Genomic DNA, 27,661 nt, shown 5'->3' with positions numbered 1-27,661 from the left:
ACTTGACTTCTTGTTGGTTTGCTGCTTATCCAAGTAGCTTCTTCAGTATGAACAAGTTGGTTATGAGAACCCCATATACATCCTCAGGGGTGGTGGTGGTGGTTCATTTCTCACCTAATCTGGATAGGGTTATTAGGTGAGTAGGCAGAGTGTCATTGGGATATAAATGTTCTAACTCCTAAATCTTTTGCCCTAGGTGGGTTGTTAAATGTGGCTTCCCTGGTGAACCTGTGAATTGGTCTTAATCTTCCTGGGGACTGATGAAAGAGCAGCATAAAAAATGAGGGACAGGTTGTGTTTGAGGCCTCCACCTCTATTGAGGAAAGGGTTTTCCACTTTGGCATAAATAGATTCCTTCCCACTTCTCCCAAACCATAACTAAGATGTAGTTATGGGTCTTCCTGCTCCTAATCCAACATCTTAATCTTAGTCTTCTTAACATGTTTTCTGTGACAAGGAAAAAAATGATGGAAGACAATATAGAAAGGTTACAAATGAAAAATGATAACATCTAAGTACCTAATATTTCCATTGGCATGGGACAATCTATCACTAATATATAGATGATACCCCAATTATGCATGTTCACATTTGGCTGGGTAGTAAATACAGTATCTGGCAGCTCTTAGGGGTTAAGCGGGGAATAACAAGCTCAAACTGAGATGGAGTGACTATCCAAAGATCAACTGAATTTTAGAATAATCCTTCCTTAGCTCTTGAGAGTTGTTCTCTCTTGGACATAGATTGCAATTTAGGAGTCCTCCTGCTTGAGCAGAAGGCGGAATCTGTGGCCAAGATGCCCTTCCTTGGCACATATATTGCAACAACTGTGGCACTTTCTGGATGAGGAGGCATGGTACATGGTCATTCGGTTTCTTCATACTTTGTAACTAGATTGTTGTACTTTGCTCTATATGTGTCTGTCCTTGAACACCATCAAAGATTTCAGCAGTGACCCATGTAGTTATAGATGTCCCCTTATTTGTCTGTGAAACGTCACTACTATGGGAGTCTGATTCTGGTGCAATTCAAAATCATAATTAGCACAGTTCATGTCATCTGCTCCAGTCTGCCCATCCAGTTACAAGTAGGAGAGAAGACTCATTAAGGGTCTCATCATTGAGGGAATGGCATTTGTAGGAACCTCACATTCAGACTTTCTTATAAAGAAGAATAATATTGATGAAGCTTAGTATGAAGATAATAACTTTTATACAAACTCTGTTTCCAATATATCTTAAATTTATATAAAAAGGGGAAAAGTCCACTCAAAGTCTCCTCAAACAGCGAGATAGGTGGCAAATAAATTTGATAAATAAAATTAATAAATAAAAAGCAGTATATGCTAAATTATATAGCAAACAGAAATGTATACTTCCTAAAATGTGGTTTGAAGACACTTACTGTAGTGCAAAATCCTTACTGAATCAACAGGGACTCCCAGTGGCTACAGTGGGATATTGCCTAAGGCCCCTTTAAATTTAAGGGCTACATATATTTCAAAAATGATTTGGAAGACATGCATTTCACCTTATGTCAGTGAAGCATCTATCTGCTATTCATTCTTCATGTAATCATGAAAAATATGCCAATTCAAAGCAATGTTGCTGAAGCTGGTCTGTGGAAGTCAGCCAGGTAGACCATTGCAGATTCTGCAGGTTCATGAAACCCTACTAACTGCCTCAACACAACTGTAGTAAAACTGTAGCATTTATAATTAGGTGGTTAGAGCCCAGGTTACTATTTAGTGCCTGCATTTGCTGTCAGTCATCCAGTGACAGCCTACTTGTCACCTTAGCTGTTCCTCCTCTCTGCATATTCTGAGAACTGGTTGGTTGAAGCATAAAAGGAGAATTATGAGCAGAAATATTCAGAAATCTGACAATAGTGAATAATATTAAGTAGTTACCCAATGTAATTGAAAGATGACCCCCTAATCATCTTTGTTGCTCTTCTCTGTACTCTTTCTGGAGTTTCAACATTTTTTTTACATTGTGGTGACCAAAACTGGATGCAGTATTCCAAGTGTGGCCTTACCAAGGCGTTTTAAAGTGGTATTAACACTTCACGTGATCTTGATTCTATCCCTCTGCTAATGCAGCCTAGCACGGTGTTGGCTTTTTTGGCAGCTGCAGCACACTGCTGGCTCATATTTAAGTGATTGTCCACTAGGACTCCAATATCCCTCTCACAGTTACTACTATTGAGCAAGGTACCATCTATACAATACCTGTGCATTTGGTTTTTCTTGCCTAAATGTAGAACCTTACTTTTTCACCACTGAATTTCATTTTGTTAGATAGTGCCCCATGTGAACTGTGATCTTAGATACTACTAACCTCTCTCCCAGAAATGTAATAAATATGATAATATATATCTAAACATGGGATTTAATTGTGCTGGTGATGCATTAACTTCACCTCCTTACTATTCAGAGGTTTCTATTGAGAAATATTGCTGATCATCAAACATGTGCTACAGGCTGTTATTTTGGAATGTAATAAAATAATTCAAGTGATGAATGTAATGTATTGGTGTGAATTACTTGGAAATGTTGAAAAAACGGTCATAAGACTCTGTCAGTTAAGGGACAGACTTTCTGTCTACATGCTCATTAACTTGGATTAAAAGGGGGATCTAATACTTGAATCTTATTGGCCGCCGCCTAGTGGCTGAGTGTATAAATAGGGGTGGAGCGGCAGTTATCCAGGCTTCTGTTTAAAACCTAAATAAAGAGTTGTTGTTACACCTGCTACCTCGTCAATGCCTCACCGATCACCAAACATAACAATGAATATTTGATTTTGGATTGGGGTGGTAGTGTTAGTTTAAAAGCCTTTAAAAGCAGAGTGGATGTGAAAGTGTACTCCAATGCAATCATAAATCCTATGTCCTTAACACAGAATGTAATGAAGAGTTAAATTTCCCACATTTTCTGAATATTTATTTAGTGACTACAATAGCAGAAATTTTGAGAAAATGTTGGCTTTAAAGAGTCATTCTTTAAAGCAGTTGCATCCTTCTTTTAGACTCACTGAGAAAACAAAGCAGACCAGTTTAATGAACAGCAAGAAATCCAAAAAAGTACTTCTAAATAATGTCTAATTATGGAGATCTCTGATAGATATTGTGTTCAAATTGTGATGGAAAAAGTTGAACAATAAATTAATTGAATACATAAAATCATCGGGACATGTTTTCATAGTGGTTCTGATATATAACTAAGTTAACTGTTAAAAAAACTGGAAAAGTTGCTTTGTGAACAGAATGTATAGATTACATATACCAATAAAATCTGAACATGTTAATATGTGTAGAATTTCATTCCCAGTATTTCATTCTGGATTTTTTTTTAAAATAGCACATCTCAGATTTCATCTTAAATGTTTTAGTACCTATTAATTGAATATTCATTCATAAAAAAATCTTTATTAGATAAAACAGAAAAAAATCACTTCTGTGAATTCTATGAATGTGGTATGTTGGCCATTTAGTTTAGTTACTTTAAAAATAGTATTTAGCTATTAACTAATTCATTCCTTTTAGTTCAACTTTTGGCACTTCTATTTCTATTGTTTAAATATAGTAACACCCAAGATTGGTGTGTGTGTGTGTGTGTGTGTGTGTGTGTGTGTGTGCGTGCGCGCACACACAAAACCCAATGTTTGAGAATGAATTAATCTAATCTTAAAATCACATGCTCCACAGTACTTGACATCCTTGCAATATAATTTAACACCTAAAACTGCTTATTCAAAGAAATCCAGACTATCAACATTAAACAAAATTGTCAATTTGCCATATTTTCTAAAGTTAGCATAATTTATATCATACAGAGTAAGCCAATAGGGGCCAGCTTTGGCTTTCTCAGATCTGGACTCACTCACATCTTCATTCAATTCCTTTACTTTAGGACTTTTTGTAACCTAGTAGTAGGTAGAAAAAGCATCGTATCTAATGTCCTGATATATTTTATGGAAGTTTGTTATGATGGCAAAATAATTTGCCTGAAAATCTGAAAACTTGTTATGTGTTCATTGATGAAAGAAATACTGTATATTGCCCTTCAACCCCTAGAGGAAAAGTTGCTTATAAAACTGTGGTATAAATAATAAAATATTACAGTATTTTTTTTCTGGGAAATACTGGTGTAGGAAATTAGGCAAGCATTGTACTCTTTTTTTTAGAAGTCATGCTGTAGGAATGACTTTGCTGAAAGAACTAAGCTATTATGATATGCATACGAATGCCAACATTAGCTGATTCTCATACATATTTTACTATTGTAAGATCTTATCAAAAGTAGCATAAGAACCTCTAGAAAGAAATAATAATGTTACCAGTTATGATTATATTAAAAAGCTGATAAATGTTTAATTGTTAAATATAATTATAGTTATTAACTATGGCATCTTGATTTTGGAAAAGGTACACTTACGAAAAGGTACACTTAAAAGAGACACGAATATGTACGAATATGCCTGAGTTTCGGTATGAAACTCTAGAATTGATTGAAATCTAAGTCTTAGTAGAGTTTTTTTGTTAGGATTTTGGGCATCAACAAAATATTTCCAAATGTTATTTATTTTGTATTTATTGGTATTGTATTCAGTGTTCTGTATCTAGTCAATTCACAAAGAAAACAGTAGAAAATTCATTCTGGTCATGTGAACCCTAGAATAACAACACTGCTGCTCAAATAACCCCAAATTCAATAGAATAGAATTAAATCTTCACAGACAATACTTTTAAAAGCTTCCAATAAACTGGCATAAAATACTGTTACAAAAGTAAATATCTCAGCCTTCAGTGGTTAATGAGCGGTGCTATTGACAAATGCTTTATAACATTATATTTAACAGATGATGATGATGATTATAATAATGACAATGATGACTTGAATGGTACTTAATTAAATTGAGATTTGGGGGATACATATTTGTATTGATGTAATAATTTAAAACATGTTCTAGAGCAGTGATAGCTAACCTTTTAGAGACCGAGTGCCCCAAAACCACCCCTGCCTCCACTCTGCCTCCTGCCGTGCCTGCTCCGCCCCCGCCCGCCCCTGCTTTGCCCGCCCAAAGGGCCATGCACCGCCTCTATGGCCCGCCGCAGCAGATCGCCCAGGTAGCCCTGCAGCACCATGGCAGCCATGCCCTCCGCCCACGCCCCGCAGCATCATCTGCACACTATGGAACGTGAGGGTGGAGTCTTGTCCCTGCTGCCCGGCTATGTCTTTGGCTGCACTGCTCTGTATGGGCCATGCCCGGGGGCGACTCTCCTCCAGGGAGGCTGCTGGTTAGGAGAATGCCGTGGGGGGAAATGGGGCTGGGGCGACGGCACGCATGCCCACAGAGAGGGCTTCGAGTGCTGCCTCTGGCACGTGTGCCATAGGTTCGCTCACACTGTTCTAGAGCATTGGTAAAGTAATATTCTAGCAACATTAATTGTATTGGACTGAACAGATAAATTGTAATAGATTTTAGATAATATTTTTCCAAACTTTTAAATACATGTTAGAAAAGGGGCTTTTTTTTTTTTACTTGAATGAATTTTAGCTTTTGGTTAGTGAACAAGTTATACCACTATGTGTCTCTAAAATTAAGTTTACTTGCTGTTTTGATTTGACTGTCCTTTAATATGGGACCACTTCGTATCATTGCAAAGATACTTCTGTCTATTGCTATTTTGGGGGGGGGGGTAATAAAAACACCTCTTTATGGAAAGACACCAGATGGAAGGAATGTCAACACACTGAAACTAATTTAGGAGATTGTTCTGATATAGAGCAAAGGCATGAGGAGAATTTAGATGTCCAGTGTGAGGCGATTGACTGCCTCTCTTAAAATAACAAACCAAAATTCTTATCCTGAGGTTACATGTAAACAAAAAGCAATCAACTCTCAAGGTAGATGTCTGGTTTTTTTTGGGGGGGGGGAAGCATCTGCAGTTTTCTATTCCAAAATAGAAAAATAAATTCCCATCTTAGTTATAAAATAACACTCATAAAAAAGAAATCTACAAATCATGTAAGAATTAGGCAAAGTGGTCCATGTCTGTTCAAATTCAGTTTTGTTAAGATATGTCACTGTGCATATACTAATATACCTTTTTCACTTTAAAAACATACTGGCTTAATAATGAAGTCTCAGTTTTTCTTTTAATTACCAAGTATGCTTTAAAGAGGAATATGATGCCTCACTGGATGCAAAGAATTCAAAAACTTTGAATAAGCAGAAGTAGAGGGAAGTCTTTGTGCTAGCAAGGTTTTCTGCAAAGTTTATAGCTCTAAATAGAAGCTGAGCTCATCATTTCAGCATTCTAAATATAGTTAGACAAATTACATTCAGGAATTATTATGAATGCTAGAATAATGGGCTGATGAGAAACGCTGTGTTACAAAATGTACTTCGACTGAAACATATCTTTGGTAACGAGAATTACATTCTTTCCTTGTTTTACATTCCTTATGTTTTAGTAAAATCCAAAGCCAAAATATGTGTTTTCAATTAGCTGTTCAGAAACAAGGAATTAAAAAAATAATGCAGAGACAAAGATATCAAATAAACAAATTCCTTCTTAAAGTCTAAGGGCGGAAGTAAATATATTCGGTGTTTGAACATAAACACTTTAGACTAATTGCATAAAGACCTCCTGGAATAGTTTATGGAACTGAAAAAAAGCATATATACACATCCTATTGAGGTTTGTGCAGGTAGTCCTCAACTTACAAACATTCCTTTAGCAACTGTTCAAAAGTTATAATAAAACAGAAAAAAGTGATTTATGACCAGTTGTCACATTATGACCATTGCAGCATTCTCACAGTCCTGATCTCAATTCCGGTGCTTGGCAACTGGCATGTATTTATGATGGTTGCATCATCCTGGAGTCAGGTGATTGCCATTTACAATTTTCTCAAACAATTTCTGGCAAGCAGTCAATGGGGGGAGCTGGATTTGGTTAATGACTGTGAGATTCACTTAACAATTGCCTTGCTTAGCAACAGAAATTCTGATCCCAGTTGTGATTGTAAGTTGAGGACCACCTGTATCACATTTTAAGTTTTTCCTGCAGTGTTTATTTATTTTTACCTTTATTATTTTTACAAATAACTCAAGGCAGTGAGCATATCCTCCTCCTATTTTCCCAACCAACAACAATCCTGTGAATTGGGCTGAGATAAAGAGTTATTAGCCCAAAGTCACCCAGCCAGCATTCATGGCTAAGGCAAGACTTGAACTCATGCTCTCTCTTTTTCTAGCCTGGTGCCTTAACCACTAGACTGGCTCTCCCCCCACCCCCACCATGACTTCTATAGGGATGAAGTGAAATTCCATTTGCTGGATAAATAGCAATGAGGTAATATCTGAACAGGTAAATGTAGGAAATATTTAGCCAACCCTAAATTCTTCCAGGGCTGCATCAAAAAATCCAAGTTCTATTTTAGAGTAAAATATTTATTTACACAACAAGATTCTTATTTAATGAACTGTCTTTTTGGATAGGCTGTGGGTGGAGAGGGGGCAGATGAAGATGGAAAACATTTGAACATTGAAAGAAGATGATTAACATGACTTGTCAAGACTGAAATGTTAGAGAATAACCAAGAACCAGAGCCAAAGAATCCCACATAACCACAAAATTCATTGTTTCTCAAACAGAATCCCAACCCAAGTAGGATCTCTTTCTAGTTTTTCCATGCTATGGGCCCTGTAATAATCTTAGGTAGATGAGTTCAGTGTAGGGACTGAGAATACTTCCGTTTCTCAACCCTGGTAGCTTTAAGATATGTGAAGTGGAGTCTAAGATGTGAGGACTTCAACTCCACTCCACACATCTTAAAGCTACCAAGGTTGAGAAAGTTGCCAAGGTTCAGAAATATTGCTCTAGGGTGAGATTCAGATGGCTTGCTAAAAGGCAGCTGTGGACAGAAAGTAAATAGTATTTAGATATTCTTGGTTGGCAATTCTTATTATATTATATAAGTCCTATTCAAATCCTTCAAAAACACAACTGTGCTGCTTAGTTATTGTTTCTTATATCGGGATTCATTCATTCATTCATTCATTCAGAAAATGTATATGGCTATCCAACTCACTTTTGGTGACTCTGGGTGGCTTATAAAATCCCAGTATAAAGCCTTATGACTCCCAATATCCCTGGCCACGACAATCAGACCAGCCACTTGATGGGCTCCATATCATTCTAGGGTTCCCATGCCTGTAGGCAGAATCATGTGTTCAGGGCCTTGAAAAAAAGTATCAGAGTGTAGATCAATCTTATCTCTGCAGTAATGACATTCCACAGGGAGAGAGTCATCACAGAGAAGGCCCTTCTTCTTGGTCCCACTAGATGGACCTCCTTAGGAGGGGGGACTTTCCTAAGGGAAGGGAGGCAAGCAGAGAAAGTACTGAGCCCTGCTTAAAGTTTAAAGGTTTCTCCTGTCCAGTGGGACTAACTTAAGGGGGCAGTGCTCATCTCCAATTTTCAGCCAAGGGAGCCTGTGTTGTCTGAAAGATGTATCCATCATTATGTGGCCAATATGAAAATATGGAATGCAGTAACCTTCCCGCAGAAGCGGTACCTATTTATTTACTTGCATTTGCATGCTTTCAAATTGCTAGGTTGACAGGAGCTAGGGCAAGTAATGGGAGTTCACCCCATTGTGCAGTGCTTGGTCTTGAACTTGCACTGTCAACTTTCCGTCTGACAAGCTCAGTGTCATAACTGCTGAGCCATCATACACCCCCTCCTCCCATAAGCCTGCAGACCCCATGGATGAGGGCCAGACCTCTCACTTCCTATCAATACTGACTGAGATCAACCAAGAGGAAGGAAATGAACCAGAGCAACATAGTACCCACCATTCCCAACCCCCAAAGCCGCCCCAGAAAGATACCATGTGTTATGTCCCGAGCCTTGCAAACGGCTCGGGCGTTTGCAGGCAGTCCCGGGCAGGTGCAAAGCTGCCCGGGACCAGACAGGCTGTCGCCAGCGCCGTGCGCATGCGCGGGTGCTGGCGCGGGAAAAGTAACCCATTTACCCGGGAGTTGCCTATATAAGAGGCTGCGAGGCGTTTGGGCGAGGCTGAAGCCATCTTCCTGTAAGCTGAACGCTGAATAAAAGAAACTGAGAACTCCAGCTGCTTCTCGTGTCTATTTTCCCGCCACGGACTCAACACTGGCGACGAGGTTGGGATGCCTTGCACTACCTGGAAAGGAAAAAGTGTAAGCTTACCCAAGGAGTCCTGAGCGGCGGAAGAGGAATGGCGTCGACTCGGCAGCTGCCCGCCAATCCGGTGCGCATTCGGGGGTAGGCTGGCTGATAGACCCGTCTCCTGAAGATCCGAAGATGGCGAAAATCGGAAGGCTTTCGGAATTCGACGTCTCACATCCAAAGCGGTGGGAGTCCTACGTATCCAGAATGGAGAACTACTTCAAGGCAAACCAAGTGACGGAAGATAGCTTGAAGGCTGCCACCCTGCTTTGCGTTTGCGGCCAAGACGCCTTCGAAATCGCAGAAAACCTTGCAGCACCTGTCCCCGTAGAGTCTGTAAGCTACGCAGACCTGAAGAAGCTGCTGAAGGAGCACTTCCACCCCAAGGTGTCCGTTATCTCATGGCGCCACACCTTCGAACAGAGGGATCAACGGTCCGGTGAGTCAGCCAAGGAATACATCGCCGCGTTACGGAAGGCCGCCAAGCCCTGCGAGTTCAAGGACCTCGAGGAACGACTGAGGGACCGATTCGTGTGCGGGTTAAGGCATCGAGAGCTACAACAGAGACTTTTCGCTAAAGGAAGAATTATCCTTCCAAGACGCCTTAAGGGAAGTCACCGCAGAAGAAGCAGCAGGCGGCGCCGTCAAGAACATGCGGCCGATCAGAAGCAGTGCAGAGGGTGCGTCCGTGCACCAGGAAGACGTCCAACGAAACTCCGAGGAGGATCCGGACGAGGAAGTCGACCGTCTACACCCCGCGAAGGAAGGAAACCAGAAGGGAAGCTCTTCGGCTCCGCTCAAGTGCATCGGCTGTGGAGGTCGCCACAGGAGAACCGACTGCAAGTTCCGCTCCGCTACCTGCCGGGCATGCGGCAAACTAGGGCACATTGCAGCTGTGTGTCTGGGCCGACGAAAGGCACAACCCCAAGAAGAACGCCTGAAGGGTACCAGACTCCCCAGCCAGAATAGGGTAGGTTTTTGCGCTTCGCAAAGAAGCATCTGTAGGACAGGCACACACAAGCCCATGAAGAAAAAGCTGTCACTCAACGTGAAGCTACAAGGGGTTCCATTATCTATGGAACTAGACACAGGGTCTGCCCTTTCCATCATTTCATTGCATACATTTAGGAAGATTTGTTCCAGTAGTGGGACTAAGGCCAAGTTAAGGCCTTCTGATATTGTATTAACAGATTTTCAGAACTCAAGAGTGTGTGTTAAGGGGGAGGCCACCCTTAACGTGCAATACAAGAGTTTTGAAGGTCCACTAGACTTATTAGTAGTAGGGGGTGAACGAACGAGTCTCATAGGACTCGATTGGTTTGAGGCCCTGGGGATACACGTCACAGGACTCAACAGCTTACAAACACTCGACCTACAGGAAGTCTGCAAAGAATTTGCAGATGTTTTCAGCCCCCAGCTGGGCACATTCAAAGGACCACCTGTGTCCTTAAAGCTAGACCCCACTGTCACTCCCATTAGGATTAAAGCAAGAAGGGTCCCTTTTGCTTTAAAAAGTAAGATTGACACTGAATTAGACAAACTAATCCAACAGGGAATCCTAGAACCTGTTGATTCCAGCCCGTGGGAGACCCCCATTGTCACGCCTCTAAAGGCAAATGGGGACATTCGCATTTGTGCTGATTACAAATGCACACTCAATAAGGCATTGCAGCAACATGCCTATCCTGTTCCTGTGGTCAGTCACATCCTGGCCTCTCTCAAGGGGGGGCGTGTTTTTGCAAAGCTTGACCTAGCCCAAGCATATCAACAGCTGCCTGTTGATGATGATGCTGCTATAGCTCAGACCATTGTGACCCACAGGGGAGCCTTTAAGGTAAAAAGGCTACAGTTTGGAGTGAATGTCGCTCCTGGGATTTTCCAAAGCGTAATGGAAAACACACTACGAGGTATACCAGGGGTCTGCCCCTACTTTGACGATGTCTTGATTGCAGGAGACTCCACACACATTCTAGCTGAAAGGCTTAGGGCTGTCCTGTTAAGATTCAGGAAATCAGGCCTCAAGCTCAGGAAAGACAAATGCAAGATTGGGGTGCCTTCTACTGAATTTCTGGGATTCAAAATCGATGCTGCTGGGATTCATCCTGCTGAATCCAAACTAACTGCTATTTTAGAAGCACCCAGGCCAAAGTCTAAGGCCGAACTTCAGGCCTTCTTAGGCCTCCTGAATTTCTACAATTCTTTTCTTCCACATAAAGCTAGTGTAGCTGAGCCTCTTCACAGGCTACTAGACAAACAAGCTGTGTGGCTGTGGTCACAAGCACATGAGGCTTGCTTTAAAGAAGTCAAGGCCTTGCTCACTTCTAACAGTGTTCTTGCACATTTCAACGAGTCTCTTCCTGTGTGCATCGCTTGTGATGCGTCCCCCTACGGGGTTGGAGCTGTCCTGAGTCACCTCAGGTCTGATGGAACTCAGGTTCCTATTGCATACTACTCCAGAACACTGTCTTCTGCCGAGCGCAACTACGCTCAGATAGACAGGGAGGCTCTGGCTGTTGTTGCTGGAATTAAAAAATTCCACGATTTTCTATATGGCAGGCATTTCACGGTCTTCACTGACCATAAGCCTCTGCTGGGACTGTTTACCACACGTAAGCAGACTCCCCACATCATTTCCCCTCGAATGCTTAGGTGGTCTATTTTTTGTCTGCATATGATTTTTCATTACTCCACAAGCCTGGGAAAGAAATGGGCCATGCTGATGGCCTCAGTAGGTTGCCTCTGCCAGTAGTAGAAGCTGACCCCGCGCCAGCTGTCAACATTCTATCAATCCAAGCCTTGCCCGAGCTCCCTCTTAGTGCCAGGGATGTTACCGCTGAAACAGGTACAGATCACACACTTTCACGTGTCCGCTCCTGGGTCCTGTCCGGGTGGCCTGAGCACTGCCCTAGTCCTGAGTTTCAGAGTTTCTGGTCCAAAAGGAACGAACTGTCCCTTTCTCAGGGTTGTCTGCTTTGGGGAAACAGAGTTGTCATTCCCACCTCAATGAGGACTAGGGTCTTAGAATCCCTCCACGAGGGTCATCCTGGCATTGTTCGTATGAAGGCTCTTGCACGAAGCCACTTGTGGTGGCCTGGTTTAGATAAAGGATATTGAGGCTAAGGTACACGCATGCCACCTGTGCCAACGATCTCGCCCAGAGATGCCCCAAGCTCCTGTGCATAGATGGGAGGAAACACAGTCCCCATGGTCTAGGGTGCACATTGACTACGCTGGGCCCTTTCAGGGCCAGTTCTTCTTGGTCCTTGTTGACAGCCATTCAAAATGGCTTGAGGTTGTGCCTGTCTCATCCACCACCACTGCAAAGACTATTCAGGTACTGAGGGGGATTTTTGCTGCACACGGGCTGCCAGATGTCATTGTGTCCGACAACGGCCCTCAATTCACCTCCTCCGAATTCCAAGCTTTCTTACAGGCAAACCTGATTCGTCATGCCACGTCTGCGCCTTTTCACCCGTCCACCAACGGTATGGCTGAACGTATGGTGCGCATCGCAAAGGACGCCTTGAAGAGACTCACCTACGGGGACTGGCATCACAGGTTGGCTGACTTTCTCCTTTCTTATCGCACCACACCGTCCACTTCTACAGGGAGAAGTCCAGCTGAACTTCGTTGGGGGCGCCAACTTACTACTAGACTTGACCGGTTGCATCCGGACAGACTGCCTTCATCTACCTCACATCCTAGGGCACCTAGACAACTACTTGTGGGTGCCCCGGTTTGGGCTCGCAATTACGGGCCTGGTCATACATGGGTCCCCGCTTCTGTGTCCAGGATCACAGGTCCTCTCTCCTACGAGGTTGCCCTGGACAACGGTCGTGTCCTGCGTCGGCACATCGACCAACTTCGCCCTAGGCGAGACTTTTCTGCTGAGACTCCTGGGTCTTTTCCAGGGGGGGAGGGGGACCCTTTGGAGCAAAGGGAAGGGCAAGAGCTACTGCCCATCTCCACTGAGGGAGCCACAAACGGCCCATCCCAGGGTTCCGCAATTGCTCCGAAAAGAAAGTCATGGAGCTTACCCACACAACAGGCACTCACGCCTACTCCAGCCAGGGAGTCACCCCGGGGGCATACTCACTTTCCACACACATCACACAGCACTCCAGCAACGGAGGATACCCGGGGGCATCCCAACAAATCATTCCCCGCAAGAGAGCTGGCACACAATTCCCAAGGTTGGCCTGACCTTACCCCAAATCCTACAGGGGGTCAAACATACACAGAGCTAGTCGAGGAGCCAAGTCCCGACTACAACACCCCTAGCACAAATCAGGGAACACCTGAGTTTTGGGAAAGTACAGAAACCCACACGAGCCCGAGCACAGAATGGGGTTCAGGGAATGGACAGCCTCCTGACAGGTCTTGGACTGACCTAGGAGGTTCTACAGAGACGCCCAGCAGTGGCTATCACTTCAAGGGGCCTGAGGGTCTACAGCTAGGTAGGACAACCAGGTCACAAAGCAACAGAAGCCCTGGCCTGACGAGCCCGGTGGGCAAGCAAGCAGGCCAGGCATCGGGGCACAGTCCTTGGAAGACACCAGGGCACAATAGAGAGAACAGGCTCACGCCTCCCTCCAGTCAGGGAACTTATGCCAGTAACCCAGAGCTAAGAAGGTCACAGAGAGCAAAGAAATCTCCTAAGTACCTAGAAGATTACATAACATTGCCGGCAAGGCAAAAGCCAGTAAACAGTGGGAGCACTGGGGAGCAAATTGTCGTATAAAATAAATGTTGTATGTTGGTAGTAGTTTTAGCCCGGGGGAAAGGGGTGTTATGTCCCGAGCCTTGCAAACGGCTCGGGCGTTTGCAGGCAGTCCCGGGCAGGTGCAAAGCTGCCCGGGACCAGACAGGCTGTCGCCAGCGCCGTGCGCATGCGCGGGTGCTGGCGCGGGAAAAGTAACCCATTTACCCGGGAGTTGCCTATATAAGAGGCTGCGAGGCGTTTGGGCGAGGCTGAAGTCATCTTCCTGTAAGCTGAACGCTGAATAAAAGAAACTGAGAACTCCAGCTGCTTCTCGTGTCTATTTTCCCGCCACGGACTCAACACCATGGTTGATGGTATTGAAGGCTGCAGAGAGATCAAATACAGCAAAGATGCTACCCCATCCCGCTCCTGCCAGAGATCATCAAAAAGCATGACCAATGCCATTTCAAATAATATTATAAAAAAAGGTTTTTGTTTGACCAATTCCTCTAAAAAAAGGAACAAATGAACCCTTATGGTGAACAGATTCCCAATACCTATTTTAAATAATCTGTTTTGTATCATAGTTACTGATCCATATCTCTACAATATCTCATATCTGCAAGCAGACATTCCTCTTTAAAAAAAATTCTGTGAATTAGTTCGTGGTAGCAACAGAACAGAACCTATATAGAAGCTCTTTCAGATGTAGAATAATCTGCATTACAATGACAGGTCATAAATCAAATGGAGCAAAAACACAGTGAGCCAAACATTCCAAATAGTTATACCAGAATTGGTTATAGTATAACTAACACTATATGCAGCTTGAAGTTTAAATTTTAATAGGGAATAATATATATTTAATTCATTTTTATTTGTAATAAATAATATTACAGCTAAACACTGCACTTAGCAGTGTTACAAAATACAGTGTATTATAAGATGATCGCTTAAACATATCAATATCTCAGAAATTGATGGCATAAATGTTTACATGCTTAAAGTGTTTATTTAAAAAGCTTGCATGGACTTATCCAGGTTCTCTTATGAGCAATTAGCATTTGATAATTTTATTTTACTAAGACCTGATATCTACTAGGAATCTTGGAAAGCTGTTACCAGTCAAGATCCACAGAGCGAATGAATTCTAGAATGAAAGATATACATGCCACCTTAAAGGTACAAAACACAGCTTTAACTTCAATAGATGAACCTACAACTCAAAAAGCAACACAAGAAGAAGGAATTAATAACAAAGTGGATTTTAAAGAATATCGGCTACAATTTACTCAGAACTCCCACACCCAAACTTTGACCTCATTTAAAGACTCTACAACTACAACAGCAATAGAAACTGAAGAAAGCAATACTAAGATGGAACTTGCAGTGGACTTACATACACAATATACTGAGAATCTAGACAATCCAGATGACCCAAAAACAACTACAGTACTGAACACGACTTTGCATTTAAACCAGCTGAAACCAGAAGAAGAAGACCAGCCTAAACACATGACAAATATATTAAGTCCAATATGGAGATTTAAATTATTTGGCCAACAATTTACCGACTGTGAAGGGACTAGCGTCCTTGATAGGCTGGTGATTGGATGGTCTCTCTTGATTCAAATATATTCAGGAGTGAAGGGAGATTCACCTGAGAACCTAAAAGCTCTTTTATGGAAGTCGGTTTGGCACAAAAGGAAGGCCAAAGTTAGACTTAAAAAATGGTTTTCCTTATCTGACACTCAATGGAAGAGCTTCAAATTTCACGTAATGAGATAAAGAGATTTTAAAAGATATTATTTGATTTAATATTTAGGATTTATAGCTATAAGGGAAACAAATTAGTTAACTAAAATAATTGTTTTGAATTATAAAATAGAAGATGGATTTAGAGGACGAAGGTTATTTTATGAGTAAGTGATGATATTAGAATGAGAAGTAGAATATGATTGTGAAATAAACTAAGAACTTATTTGAATAAATAATAAGTGTATTTTAGATATGATAATTATTTTGTAATGAACTAAGGGAACCGAAGGTTATTCGAAACTTAAACATTATGGACATTAAGCTAACTAGAATATTGTAATTGAAATCAGATAAAAGTCAAAAACAGGATCTGGAGACATATAAGTCAAAAGTTGTTGATAAATGTTTTAAATGATTGAGTATAGCTAGCAATTTATTAATTTGAATTTGGCATAATAACTAAGGAAACAGAGAGGAAATTTTTGATGATGTAAACTGATATATGTATAGATAAGCGTGTTATTAGACTATGTATTACCCAACCACCATGTTGCTTCCTTAATACCCGAAGCTTTGTAAAAATGGAAAATTAATAAAACTTGTATTAAAAAAAAAGATCCATAGAATTTTAATATGATCTTAGTAAGTACAGGATGATTCTGCCGTAAACATGGAGGGAGTATGATAGATGCTCACTCTTCACTCTTGCTCAGTGGCAGCTGATATGCAAGCTAGGCTTCCCTTAATTGTGGATTTAGCAAACAGCCTTCCTAAGATTTATACCTACTTTCATTTCTTTTAAAATAACCTATATGGCCATCACTACGTGTGATAGTGAAACTCTACTCAATATATTGGTGTGGCTCTTTATAGACAGTATCTATTGAGCAATGTTGAGCTTCAGACACCAGTTTCCTGTCATTTCACAGGCAACTGTGGCTGGCATCTTCAGAGGCAAGGTGGTCTACGTGCTGCATAATCCCCATAGAGCTTTGGGATTATGCACCATACAGACCACCTTGCCCCTGAAGATACCAGGAACTGTGGTGCATAACCCCAAAGCTCTATGCACAGTTAAAGATTTCATTGGCCCTGAACATCCACACATTTAATTTTAATAGCGTACTCATTTTCCTTGACACAGGAATACACATTTATTCCATAGTGAAAATCTGGTTCTTGAAAACTGACAAGGCAAGCAGAGTGTGTAAAGCACTGGAGCATGTTTTTCTTATTTTGCAGCCTCCTATGAAAGCCAGATGTGGGTTCAGCTGAGCTCACTGGATATTGTGCTTTCTTTATGAAAAATTGCTCTAATTATTTTTGTAGAAGTGATTTATAGTTTATCCACAGCACACATTATTTTACATTTTACCTATTTACTCCTTTTCAAAAAAGCATCAACCAACAGTGTAGGTTTCATATTACATGTTGATGCTTATAGTAATCCATTCTTCTCTGTTAATGACAGCATGACCAAGAAAAAGGTGTAATTTCAGTTTCAGACTTCATTTGTGCTCCAAATGAGAAATTCAAATTTTTATTAGGCAAGGAAGGAAATGTATTAAATATTATATTGATAGTTTATTACATTCCTGAAGGAAATTCTGTAGCCCATATAAATTACTTAAGTGGTTGTCTGTGGTGATCAAAACTATTTATTAAACATTTCCCCCTATTCACAATATACCTCTCATTTTTTGCTTGTTCTTTCCTAATTAAAAACAGGTCTTCAGATAAAATGTCTTTATATTTTTGAAAGTAAAAAAACAATACAGTTGGAGCAATTTTTATGAAGTTACTAGAAGAACCTAGGGAAACATTAAAGAAAAATGATGTTACTGCATTTTTATTTGTATTTGCATTTTAACACTATTTGTTGATTAATAGGCAGATTGGAATTAATTTGCAGTATTTTAAGTCCTTTGGTTCAACCAAATCTTTTGGTTAAATCCTTTGGTTCCATATGGTTCAAAAATGTATCTCTTTATAAGGTATATGGTGTTTATAAGGTATCTACTCTATGATAAAATTTTACTTGAAATACCTATTTTAATAGGATATACAATATTCTTAGAATTGTATTTTGTGAAAAAATATTTCAAAGTAATATAAACTTTAAAAGTAATTAAAATTTTTAAAATAGGCCTAATATGTGTCTAAACTGCAAAAATGATAAATTAAGAAAGAATATGCACGAAACTGTTTTTAACTTGAAACTGAGTAATTTGTGCATCTGTACTTTGGAAGTTGCTAGCTATGATTGCTTATAACTGTATATGAGTATTTTGTATTTAATTCATCAATATAATGAAATAAAAGTGTTTGGTTTGGTTTTATCTCAGTATTTGAGAACAAAGATAAAATAGTGATCATCATGGAATATGCAAGTAAAGGGGAATTATATGATTACATCAGTGAGAGGCGAAGGCTAAATGAAAGAGAGACAAGACACTTCTTCCGGCAAATTGTTTCAGCAGTTCATTATTGTCATAAGGTGAGTAAAAAATATTTGAAGGTGTATAGTGATAATCTTTGCATTATATGCATTTTCTTTCATACCCAGTGGATTTTAGACTACGAAATGAAATTATGCCAGAGCAACTCAAACTAGGTTTCAGTTCAGTTTAGGCCTCTCTCTCAAACATGATGGCTTCTAGACCAGAGGTCTCCAACCTTTTGGGCACCAGGGACCCTTTCCATGGAGAAAGGTTTTTCCATGGACCAGAGGGTGCATGGTTTTGTGTGCTGCCTGCATCCCTTGGATGGGGCTTTGCTTGTTTGTGTGGACCAGTTGCTGGCATGCCACGGCCTGGTACCAGTCCACAGACCAGGTATTGGGGACTCCTGTTCTAGACAAATAGCAACTCCATCTTTTTAACATTCAATTTCAGTCTGTTTTGTTCCATTCCACTGTTTTCAATGCTTTCCCTGTCTAATAAAATGATATCTCATCCTGAACAGACCAATATAGCATAGTCTTTGCTTACCGACTGCTGAAAAAAGAGATTTATAACTTCAAACCTGCAGCCGTTGCTGCATCCCCATGGTCACTTGATCGCAGTTTGGGTGCTTGGCAATCAGTGTGCATTTAGAATAGTCACGGTCTCCTGTGGTCACAGGATCACCATTTGCAACCCCTCAAAGCCAGCTTTCAATAAACAGAGTCAATGGGGAAGCCTGCAGGAAGTTGCAAGTTATGGTCATGTGACATCACATTTAAGGACTGTAGGTGATTTGCTTCACAACTGCAGCAAGAAGTGATGTTAATTGGATTCAGTTATGTTTCATTTTATGACTGCATCACTTAGAGATGGAGTTGCCAGTTGTGATCAGTAAGGATTACCTGTATCTTCACCTAGTAGTTTCATGTAGATGTTATGAACTTTGGAGAAAGAACCAAGTTTCATTACCATCTATAGAAGATTGACAAGAGTTTGATTGCTCACTTCCCTTCCTCATTACCAATGATTGAAAATGTCCACTAAGTTGCTCCAAACCCCTGCACAATGGTGCCCCCTTCCAACTAATACTGAAAGTCCAAAAGAATACCATAGTCAATAGTATCAAACCCAGTCGAGAAATTCAGTAGGACTGTACTCTTTTATTCAAGTCTTAATTGAGATCATCCATAAGAGTGACCAGTTCAGTTTTAATCTCATGCCTAGGTCTGAAGCTCAACTGAAAGGGACCTTTTTCTAGCTTCTGTACAAGAAGAGAAGGTTGGAAACTGTGCAGGATTTATCCAACATGACTAGACAAAGAAGTGTCCACTGTGGAAGGAGTGTACCACAATCTTCAAGACAGGAAGTACAACCCCTGTCAAATTCAAATGCATTCACCCTATTTAGCTTCCTGAAGGAGCCTAGTGCAGCTTGGGGTCTACCCAGAGAGCTCATGCTGTCAAAAATCCTGCCCATATTTTCAGAGTTCAAAAGAATCCCTGCAAGTTGTTCTTGCATAATAATGACATACTAAGAGAACCTTTCAGGCTGATTATATTGTTACAAGATGGTTCCAATAGAATTAATTTACACAGTAGGGAACATAGCATATACAAGGTATGATAAACTTTCATTCTGAAATGGAATATTTCCTTAATTTTTCAATGATTCTTACATAACAAACCAAATTTGGCTTCTTAAAAATACCTCATAAAATACACAAAGCATTTTGAAGAGGAAAGGCAGACAGTTTTCCACCAAAAATGCAGATTATAGTTTTTAGTTTTATAATTTTAACATTAATGAATTTCAGGAAGTTATTAGATTTCAGTCTCAAGTTTAAGCGGCCTTTGGGGGATACAGTATAAGTCATCAGGCCTAGCTGCTAGAATTATTGGACCTTTTGTAAGTACTGTACTGACATACCTTTTTTCTAATGCCTGGGAAGAATATATTACTTTTACATAGTGAGGGGCAGATTGGGGTTGGGATTAAGTTCCGAAAAGAGTTCCCCTGCTGTTTTACAGGCTTGGTGGGAGGACAAATTCCAGTCATTCTTCTCCTAACCACACAGCAAGTGACTAATGCATCTCCTGTCACTAGTTACTAGTGTTATGACTGAAGTTTAAATGCAGAGACCACCCTGATGCTTTGCTTCTTTAATCCAGACAATATTAAACACCCCTCATAGAATCTCCTTTATATTCATCCTTATGTTTTCTTTATTTCTTCTTTCAGAATGGTGTCGTTCACAGGGATTTAAAACTGGAAAATATTCTTCTTGATGACAATTGTAACATCAAGGTAAACATCCTTCCTAATCTTTATATATATCACCTTAAATATTTTTATCAAAATTGCTACTTAGCATCTGTTTACAGAATATAGAGACTATCTTTGTGATGATTTTTAAATGAATTAAGACTTGTATTTACTTTAAAACTAAAATAGTAGTTTTCCTCCCTTTTAAAAAAACAATAACAGCAATCAATACAAGGCTCAGTGGGTCCCTTTCACAAGATAATGCATTTTACAGATGGCTTTTTTGCTGGCTGCCGGGACTATGCACAATTTTTTGGCTTATAAATTTCAAGTGCTTATTTCGCCCTCTGAACATTCCTTTGATTGCAGCTGAAAAATAAGCAAATCCACTTTCAAAATAAACTCAAGCAGAGCCCATGTCCTTCATTAGGAAGTGGCCTTAGAACTCCAGGCACAATGATAGCTTTCAGATTAGTTTTGGGTGATGTCATAACTATGTCAAAAATCTTTACTAAAAGCATGGGAATGACCTTTTCATTCTTCTTGGGGGAAAAAATGGCTAATATACAAGCTACGTGATGCTTTTATGGGAAACTATTCCTGTTTCCAAAATTCGCATTCCATTCTTTAAAATTCTAAGTATGCTTAATTATATAATGTTATAATTATATAATAAAGATTTTTCTTATATTGGATGAGGTTCCTTAAAGTATAGCATAAAAGCAGGATGGTATAAAACAGATCCCAATCTGGTCAATAACTACAATTGGTATACTATCTGAGAACCCCATTAGTGTTACTTGGAATATAAACAAATCCCTTTTCCTCAAATATATGTAATACTTAATGGGTGCTATTGGTCCATATCTAAGAAACACTCTTAGTTATAATTTTTTCCATACAATGGGGGTTCTAGTGATTCATGAAAGTCCAAGAAATGTATTATTACATATAACACACATTTATTTTATTTCATTGCAAAATTGCTATTTGGGTTGTCATGTTTGATTGCATATATTACTTTGCATAGGGATTGATCAATTTATCCAATATAAAGTGTGTAGGAAAAGAATAGAAGATGCATCTGATAAAGTGAACTGTAGTTCATGAAAGCTTATATCTTTTAATGAAATGTGATAATTTGAAAAAATGCTACCAGACTCCATGTGATCTAATATAAAGTGCATATGGATACTGACTGCATATATTACATTGGACTACAAGTAATTGTAAGGTTCTTCCCATGAAAGTCCCTTGAAGTTCTGAGTAATATTAGTGTTGCCCAGGCGGTTATTTGGTGGAAATAACACTGGAATCTGCCTCGGGACATGGGTGAGCAGGAGAGTAGATGGGCAAATTATAAAATTGCCTGATGTCATCATCTAAATGTAGCAATCTCTGTGATTGCATCAGAATTTGGGGCTCAAGCACAGAATGGTGGATTTTACATTGTGATATTACTATACACATCATCATTTTGGCTTCCTTGTAGTTTGATGTCAAGGGCTGTGCCTAGTATTTAATTCTTCTATTTGTGTTAGTATGAACAAAGAATTGCATAATGAAACAATGTATTCTACAAATTAAACAGTTGAACTAGAATTCATTAAAAGTTCTATCTTTTCTGTGAGTTTAAACAAAGACTAGTGTTTCTTATCTTCAGTACGTGAATGCTTCTGTCACAGCTAACCACTGCTTCAAGGTCATTGTAATTCTTGCTGGCTCATCTCTCCTTTTATATTTCTTCCTTTCTCTGTTTCTTTCCTCCCCCCCCCCATGCTGTACATACATACATATAATATATATATATATATATATATATATATATATATATGTAGGTCTTTGGTTGTTCGGGTTTTCTCCCGCGTAAAATTGGAAGTGTCTTGGCGACGTTTCGACGAAGTCCCATTCGTCATCTTCAGGCTGGTGCTTTCAGCTTCGTGCTCCTCGAAGCACGAAGCTAAAAGCACCAGCCTGAAGATGACGAATGGGACTTCGTCGAAACGTCGCCAAGACACTTCCAATTTTACGCGGGAGAAAACCCGAACAACCAAAGACCTACATACAAACACCCGCGAAAACCTCAGATATATATATATATATATATATATATATATATATATATATATATATATATATATATATATATATATATATGTATATATGTATGTACATATATTTAAAACACATTTTTTCAGTATTATACTACATGAATCCCACAACGTGGGCTGGGATCCTGTAAAAACATACATTATATGCATTTATATAGTTTTAAGATACCTTGGAGTGTATTTTTTTCCATAGAAAACTATATGGCTAGAAGATTACCCTTTTATGGGAAAACAATCATACAACCCTTATTAAAGTGTAATTTTAACATAATGTAAGCAGGTGCTTTTTATGTCAAGGATATATAGCTGATAATATTATATTATAATAAAACTGGCAGCCTTTGACTGTGCTCTGAGAGATAGATCAGCGTTTGGTTTTTGCACTATTGCCTAGAATTTTTTCCCTTGATGTTTGGGGTGAGATTTGTATTTTTTTATATACACCATGATTCCCCAAAATAATTTTGCAAAAAACAGAAATCTTCTTTCTAGACTAATCATGGAAATTGAATACAGCCTTGTTCCAAGATACCTTTTGTGGGATCTCACCATACCTGTTACTTCCTTGTAAAAAATATAGGATGGGAACCGTCCTCCTTCTGCTTCTATCTCTTTTTCTATTGTACAAGATGTGAGTAACTTTGATGGGTCTCAGCCAATATGCGTTGAATTTCCCTCCCAGTTTTTCTCTCTGTCTCTCTCCCCATCTGAAAGCGGACAATTTTGTTATGTCTGCTAGACAAGGAGTCACTTTCGGTTATGTGGCATCTCCCTTATAGCCTCTTCCATTTCTCCCTCCCATTATGTATTTTTCCTAATGTGAACTTCAAGAAGAAAAAATGAAACTTTGCTTAGCTTCTTCCCAATGGCCCAAATACCTGAACTAGGTATGAACCATAAAGTCTTTCCCAGTGACTTAAATGGTTAAGCCGGATTCACTTAACAACTGCAGTGATTCTCTTAACAATTTTACTTGCTGAGCAATTTACTCACTGAGTTTAAAGCATAAAGCTAGTGTGTCTCCAGTATTACAGTTTAGGTCAGGGGTGTCAAACTGCCAGCCCATGGGCCAGATGCATCATAGTGAAACCGTGCCCACCCCATTGCCGGCAATGGCAAAAAAGTCACAATACATCATGACACGTCACATGATGTTGCGAGTTTGACGCTCCTGGTTTAGGTTATGCCAAAATTGTTTCCTTAAAAATGTTTGTCTACACTACAAATACAATGAAATTTACTCATTGAGTGTAAAGCTTATGCTTCGTCCAATGTCTACACTACAAATACAATGAAATTTACTCATTGAGTGTAAAGCTTATGCTTCGTCCAATTTTGAGTTAATTCAGATTACCCTAAGCTCAAATATTGGAGAGGGTATAAGCATCATATTCAGTGAGTAAATTTCATCACATTTAATATAAGTAGTGGAAACAATCATTTCCTTGAGGGTAAGGGAATGCAACATCTGGTTTTTTAGCAACTCCTCCCTGCTTGGGAAACATTTGAATTCTTTGGCTCTGTTTAAGTGAGAAGAACTTGAAGGAATCTTGGCTACTATGGTTTTGTTCTCCACAGAGGGGGAGGGGAAATGGCAGTTTTAACTAGAAAATCTGATAAACTCGTGAATATAGGAGTTGGCTGAAATAGAAACACTTTTTCCTGAAGGTCAAAAATGAAATTGCTTTGGAGCCAGTTTGAGATCTAAACTTTACACACCCATTTGCATGTCAGTACCCATGTATTTTGTAGATTGTAGGACAATAAGAGCACAGATTGTCTTAATAAACTATACAATGAATGTCAGAAAAATATCTACAGTCTCTCTAAGTAAAGGAAACCTACTGAAACATGGAGTTGGGATTATTGGCTCAAGACAGATTTCCAGCAAACTCCTCAGTGTGATTTGATAAGAACTTAAGGAAATTAACTGCAAACTGAACTTTGAGAATTTGCAGACTGAAATTCTACACCAGCTTCTTCTAATGGGATTTGAGACATACAGTGAAGGCTTTATAGGGACCTTTTTTCTAGGATTTCTTTCTGCATGTAATTCCAATTGTAAGAAATGATAATTCACTAATATAGCTACTGTCATGTTTTGTAATGTCCTTGTAATGAAATATCAAAAAGCACAGCCTGGAAAATGTCTTATAGCCCACCTATGAGGTTTTCTTACTTCAGAGTAGGACTTTCCTCCATATTCAACCATCCTCCCCAGATTAGTTTAGTATACTCTCCATTATACTGTTCAAGAAGTAGATACTGAATTATCTCCTGCTGGGAATGCATGTTAAATTCACAGAACACTTTAATAAAACAAGCTCATTTGTCCACTTGTACAAATGAGCCTGTCAATTTACATGCAGTAGAAAAGGCAGCATTCCTATCTAGTTTGACAAATTAGAGCGGAGGATTGTAGAAACATCCCCAATAAATGTATATGCCAATATGAGGTAAAAAGTGTTCATATTTTATTAACCTGCAATATAGGTGTTCTGAAATTGAAAGAATCCCCTAGTTATATATTTTTTTCTCTACAGGGAACAGAGATTGCTGTAACTAAACACTAACTTTTGCTGTGTACTCAAAATCTCAATTACAGGGGGTGAGCAAGTTGATCCTTGCTCTGTTCGGGTGACCTCTTATTTGCTATTGAATAGAGTTTCCCCCAAACAAGCAGGAGTTTATTTATTTATTCTGAAATGGTATAAGGTCTCCTACTCAAGCAGGGGGTTGGACTAGAAGACCTCTAAGGTCCCTTCGAACTCTGTTAGTTCTTATTCATTAGATTTTTATCCCATCTTTATTATTTTTATAAAAAACTCAAGGCAGCCAACATACTTAATACTCCTTTCCCCTCCTAATTTCTCTACAACAATTATCCTGTGAGGTAGATTGGGCTGTGAGAGAATGACTTGCCCCAAAGTCACCCAGCTGGCTTTCATGCCTCAGGCAGAACTAGAATTCACAGTCTCCTGATTTCTAGCCCAACACCTTAACCACTACACCAAACAGGTTCTATTCTTTTTTAAGTTTTTTTAAAATTTATTTCAGAAGTTCAGGCAGGGAAATATGTTGTCTCACTTGCTACTGTAGTGAGGCTTTTGCAGCGTACAGTCAAATTTTTGTGAAAATAATTCCAGTAGATTTACAGTTTTACACCATGCTACTTTTTTTGTAATAGGCACGCTGGCTGCTCTAACCCTAACCTAACCCTAAAATTTCTTAGAATCCTTTGTCTGATGAATCCTGCTTCAGTATATCAGTGTTTCTCAACTTTGGCAACTTTTAATTCTGGGAGTTGAAATCCATCCATCTTAAAGTTATCAAGGTTGAGAAACACTGCAATATATTTTGGCCTCTGGTTAACCTTATGATAGGCTTCTGCCACAGAAGGGGTTCTCTGTGTGAACTCCCAGCTTTCATTTTGTCATTCATCCAAAATTTATTTAGCTATAATTTTGAGAAGTTTCTCATTCTTTCTCATTTCTAGGCACATATTTGGATCAACTAGACTTCCAAATTGCCTCATTCCAAGAAAGACCCGAAATATTAGAAATTCATTTTCATTCTAAATTTTTATTTTCCAATTTTTCAGAATACTGTTTAGCAATATTTTCCAGCCTTTAGCCAGTATTCTTACCCAATTAGTAGTATGATGTGTATGCAAACAATTTTTTTGCATAAAAATAGTCTTAGCATAAAATATGTGCTGTATGGTTCCAATGTTTATTTTATTCACAATATATCTGTACATTTGAGTTGTCCATGAAAGACACATAATGATTTCATGTTTACTAATACATGCTTTATGTAATTGAAATATAATATAGAATATAACTGAAATCCAGAATTAAAAGAAACATAACAGCTGTTATAAACTCCTCATGTTACTATTCTGAAACTACGAAAGGAACGGAATGGAAAAAAGCTTTTATTAATGTTACAGCCAATTATTTCTAAATTTGTCTTTATAGATTGCAGACTTTGGACTTTCAAATCTTTATCAAAAAGATAAATTTCTCCAGACTTTCTGTGGAAGTCCACTATATGCATCTCCTGAAATTGTTAATGGAAGACCTTACCGAGGACCAGAGGTAAACTAAATTCAGAGGAAAGAAATGTTTAAAAAATGGAATGAAAAATATAAATTTATTTATTGATTAATTCATTTTACATAGCTGATTTGTGTAAATATTCTGTATGTATGGAATTTGGTTAAATTAGTAATTATTTAAAATTAGTAATAATCTTTGCTTATAAGATGTTTTAAAGTCTTATTTTCATTGTTCATTGATTGTTGGATTTTCTACAGAATACTTATATGTTCTTTAATAATGATAGCTGGATATTTTGTTTCTTTAGTAATTTCAGAGTCTTCAGAAGTCACCTATTTTGTTCCTTATGTTTCTTATCTTTCTGCTTTAGGTTGACAGCTGGGCTCTTGGTGTTTTACTTTATACTCTGGTTTATGGAACAATGCCCTTTGATGGCTTTGATCACAAAAATCTGATCAGGCAGATCAGTAGTGGAGAATATCGTGAGCCAACACAGCCCTCAGGTATCAAAAGTGCATTGACGTAATAGAGTTTTATAATGGCTTGTTTTACATCCTTTCTGATGTTTGGTGTATGGAAGAGTTGGATGTATAAAACAGAAATACTGCAATACAAACTAAGGATTCTCAATTTGCATCAGCTATCTGGCTGCTTTTGATTTTCAAAAGGATATTGTGAGAAGTTTGAGGAAGGTCTGTCTAAAGCAACAAGTATTTCTGATGTATGATAGCTGGAAAGTATTATCAGCTGCCCTACAGGGGCAAGGAGAAGCCATAAATTATTTCTCAAGTCCATACTTGAGAATATGAATTCTGACACTGTATATGTCCACAGTCTTTCTCAGCAGGAAGAGACAAGCTTTTGGGAATAGTATAAGGAAATGTGTGGATTCTAGAAGGTTACAAGTACCATTAGTTAGGCCAGTGGTTCTCAACCTGTGGGTCGGGACCCCATTTGGGGTCGAACGACTATTTCACGGGGGTCGCCAAACAAGGCTGTCCGCCATTTTTTCCCCCTTTTCTTTGGCCATGCCCCTGGCACCCGGTGATGTATAAGTGGTTGGGGGTCACCACAACATGAGGAACTGTATTATGGGGTCGT

The 27,661-nt window shown here is 39.3% G+C and overlaps 1 protein-coding gene across 2 annotated transcripts in view; it reads left to right on the top strand.

Moving 5' to 3' along the window:
• The window catches only part of NUAK1 (NUAK family kinase 1), a 63,549-nt gene that overhangs the window by 29,615 nt on the left and 6,273 nt on the right, over nucleotides 1-27,661 (top strand). For both annotated transcript variants that reach the window (XM_039363911.1, XM_039363912.1), the window contains 4 exons: nucleotides 18,028-18,179; nucleotides 20,365-20,430; nucleotides 26,480-26,599; nucleotides 26,931-27,063. In XM_039363911.1, the coding sequence (XP_039219845.1) occupies nucleotides 18,028-18,179; nucleotides 20,365-20,430; nucleotides 26,480-26,599; nucleotides 26,931-27,063 (471 nt within the window). The remainder of the gene's footprint in view (nucleotides 1-18,027; nucleotides 18,180-20,364; nucleotides 20,431-26,479; nucleotides 26,600-26,930; nucleotides 27,064-27,661) is intronic.

This window comes from Crotalus tigris, unplaced genomic scaffold (assembly GCF_016545835.1).
Source record: "Crotalus tigris isolate CLP2741 ecotype Arizona unplaced genomic scaffold, ASM1654583v1 scf7180000019630.4133010339:1179603, whole genome shotgun sequence".
NCBI classification, from domain to species: Eukaryota; Metazoa; Chordata; class Lepidosauria; order Squamata; family Viperidae; genus Crotalus; species Crotalus tigris.
The sequence above is the reverse complement of the archived record's forward strand: the minus strand, read 5'-3'. Positions and strand labels throughout refer to the sequence as shown.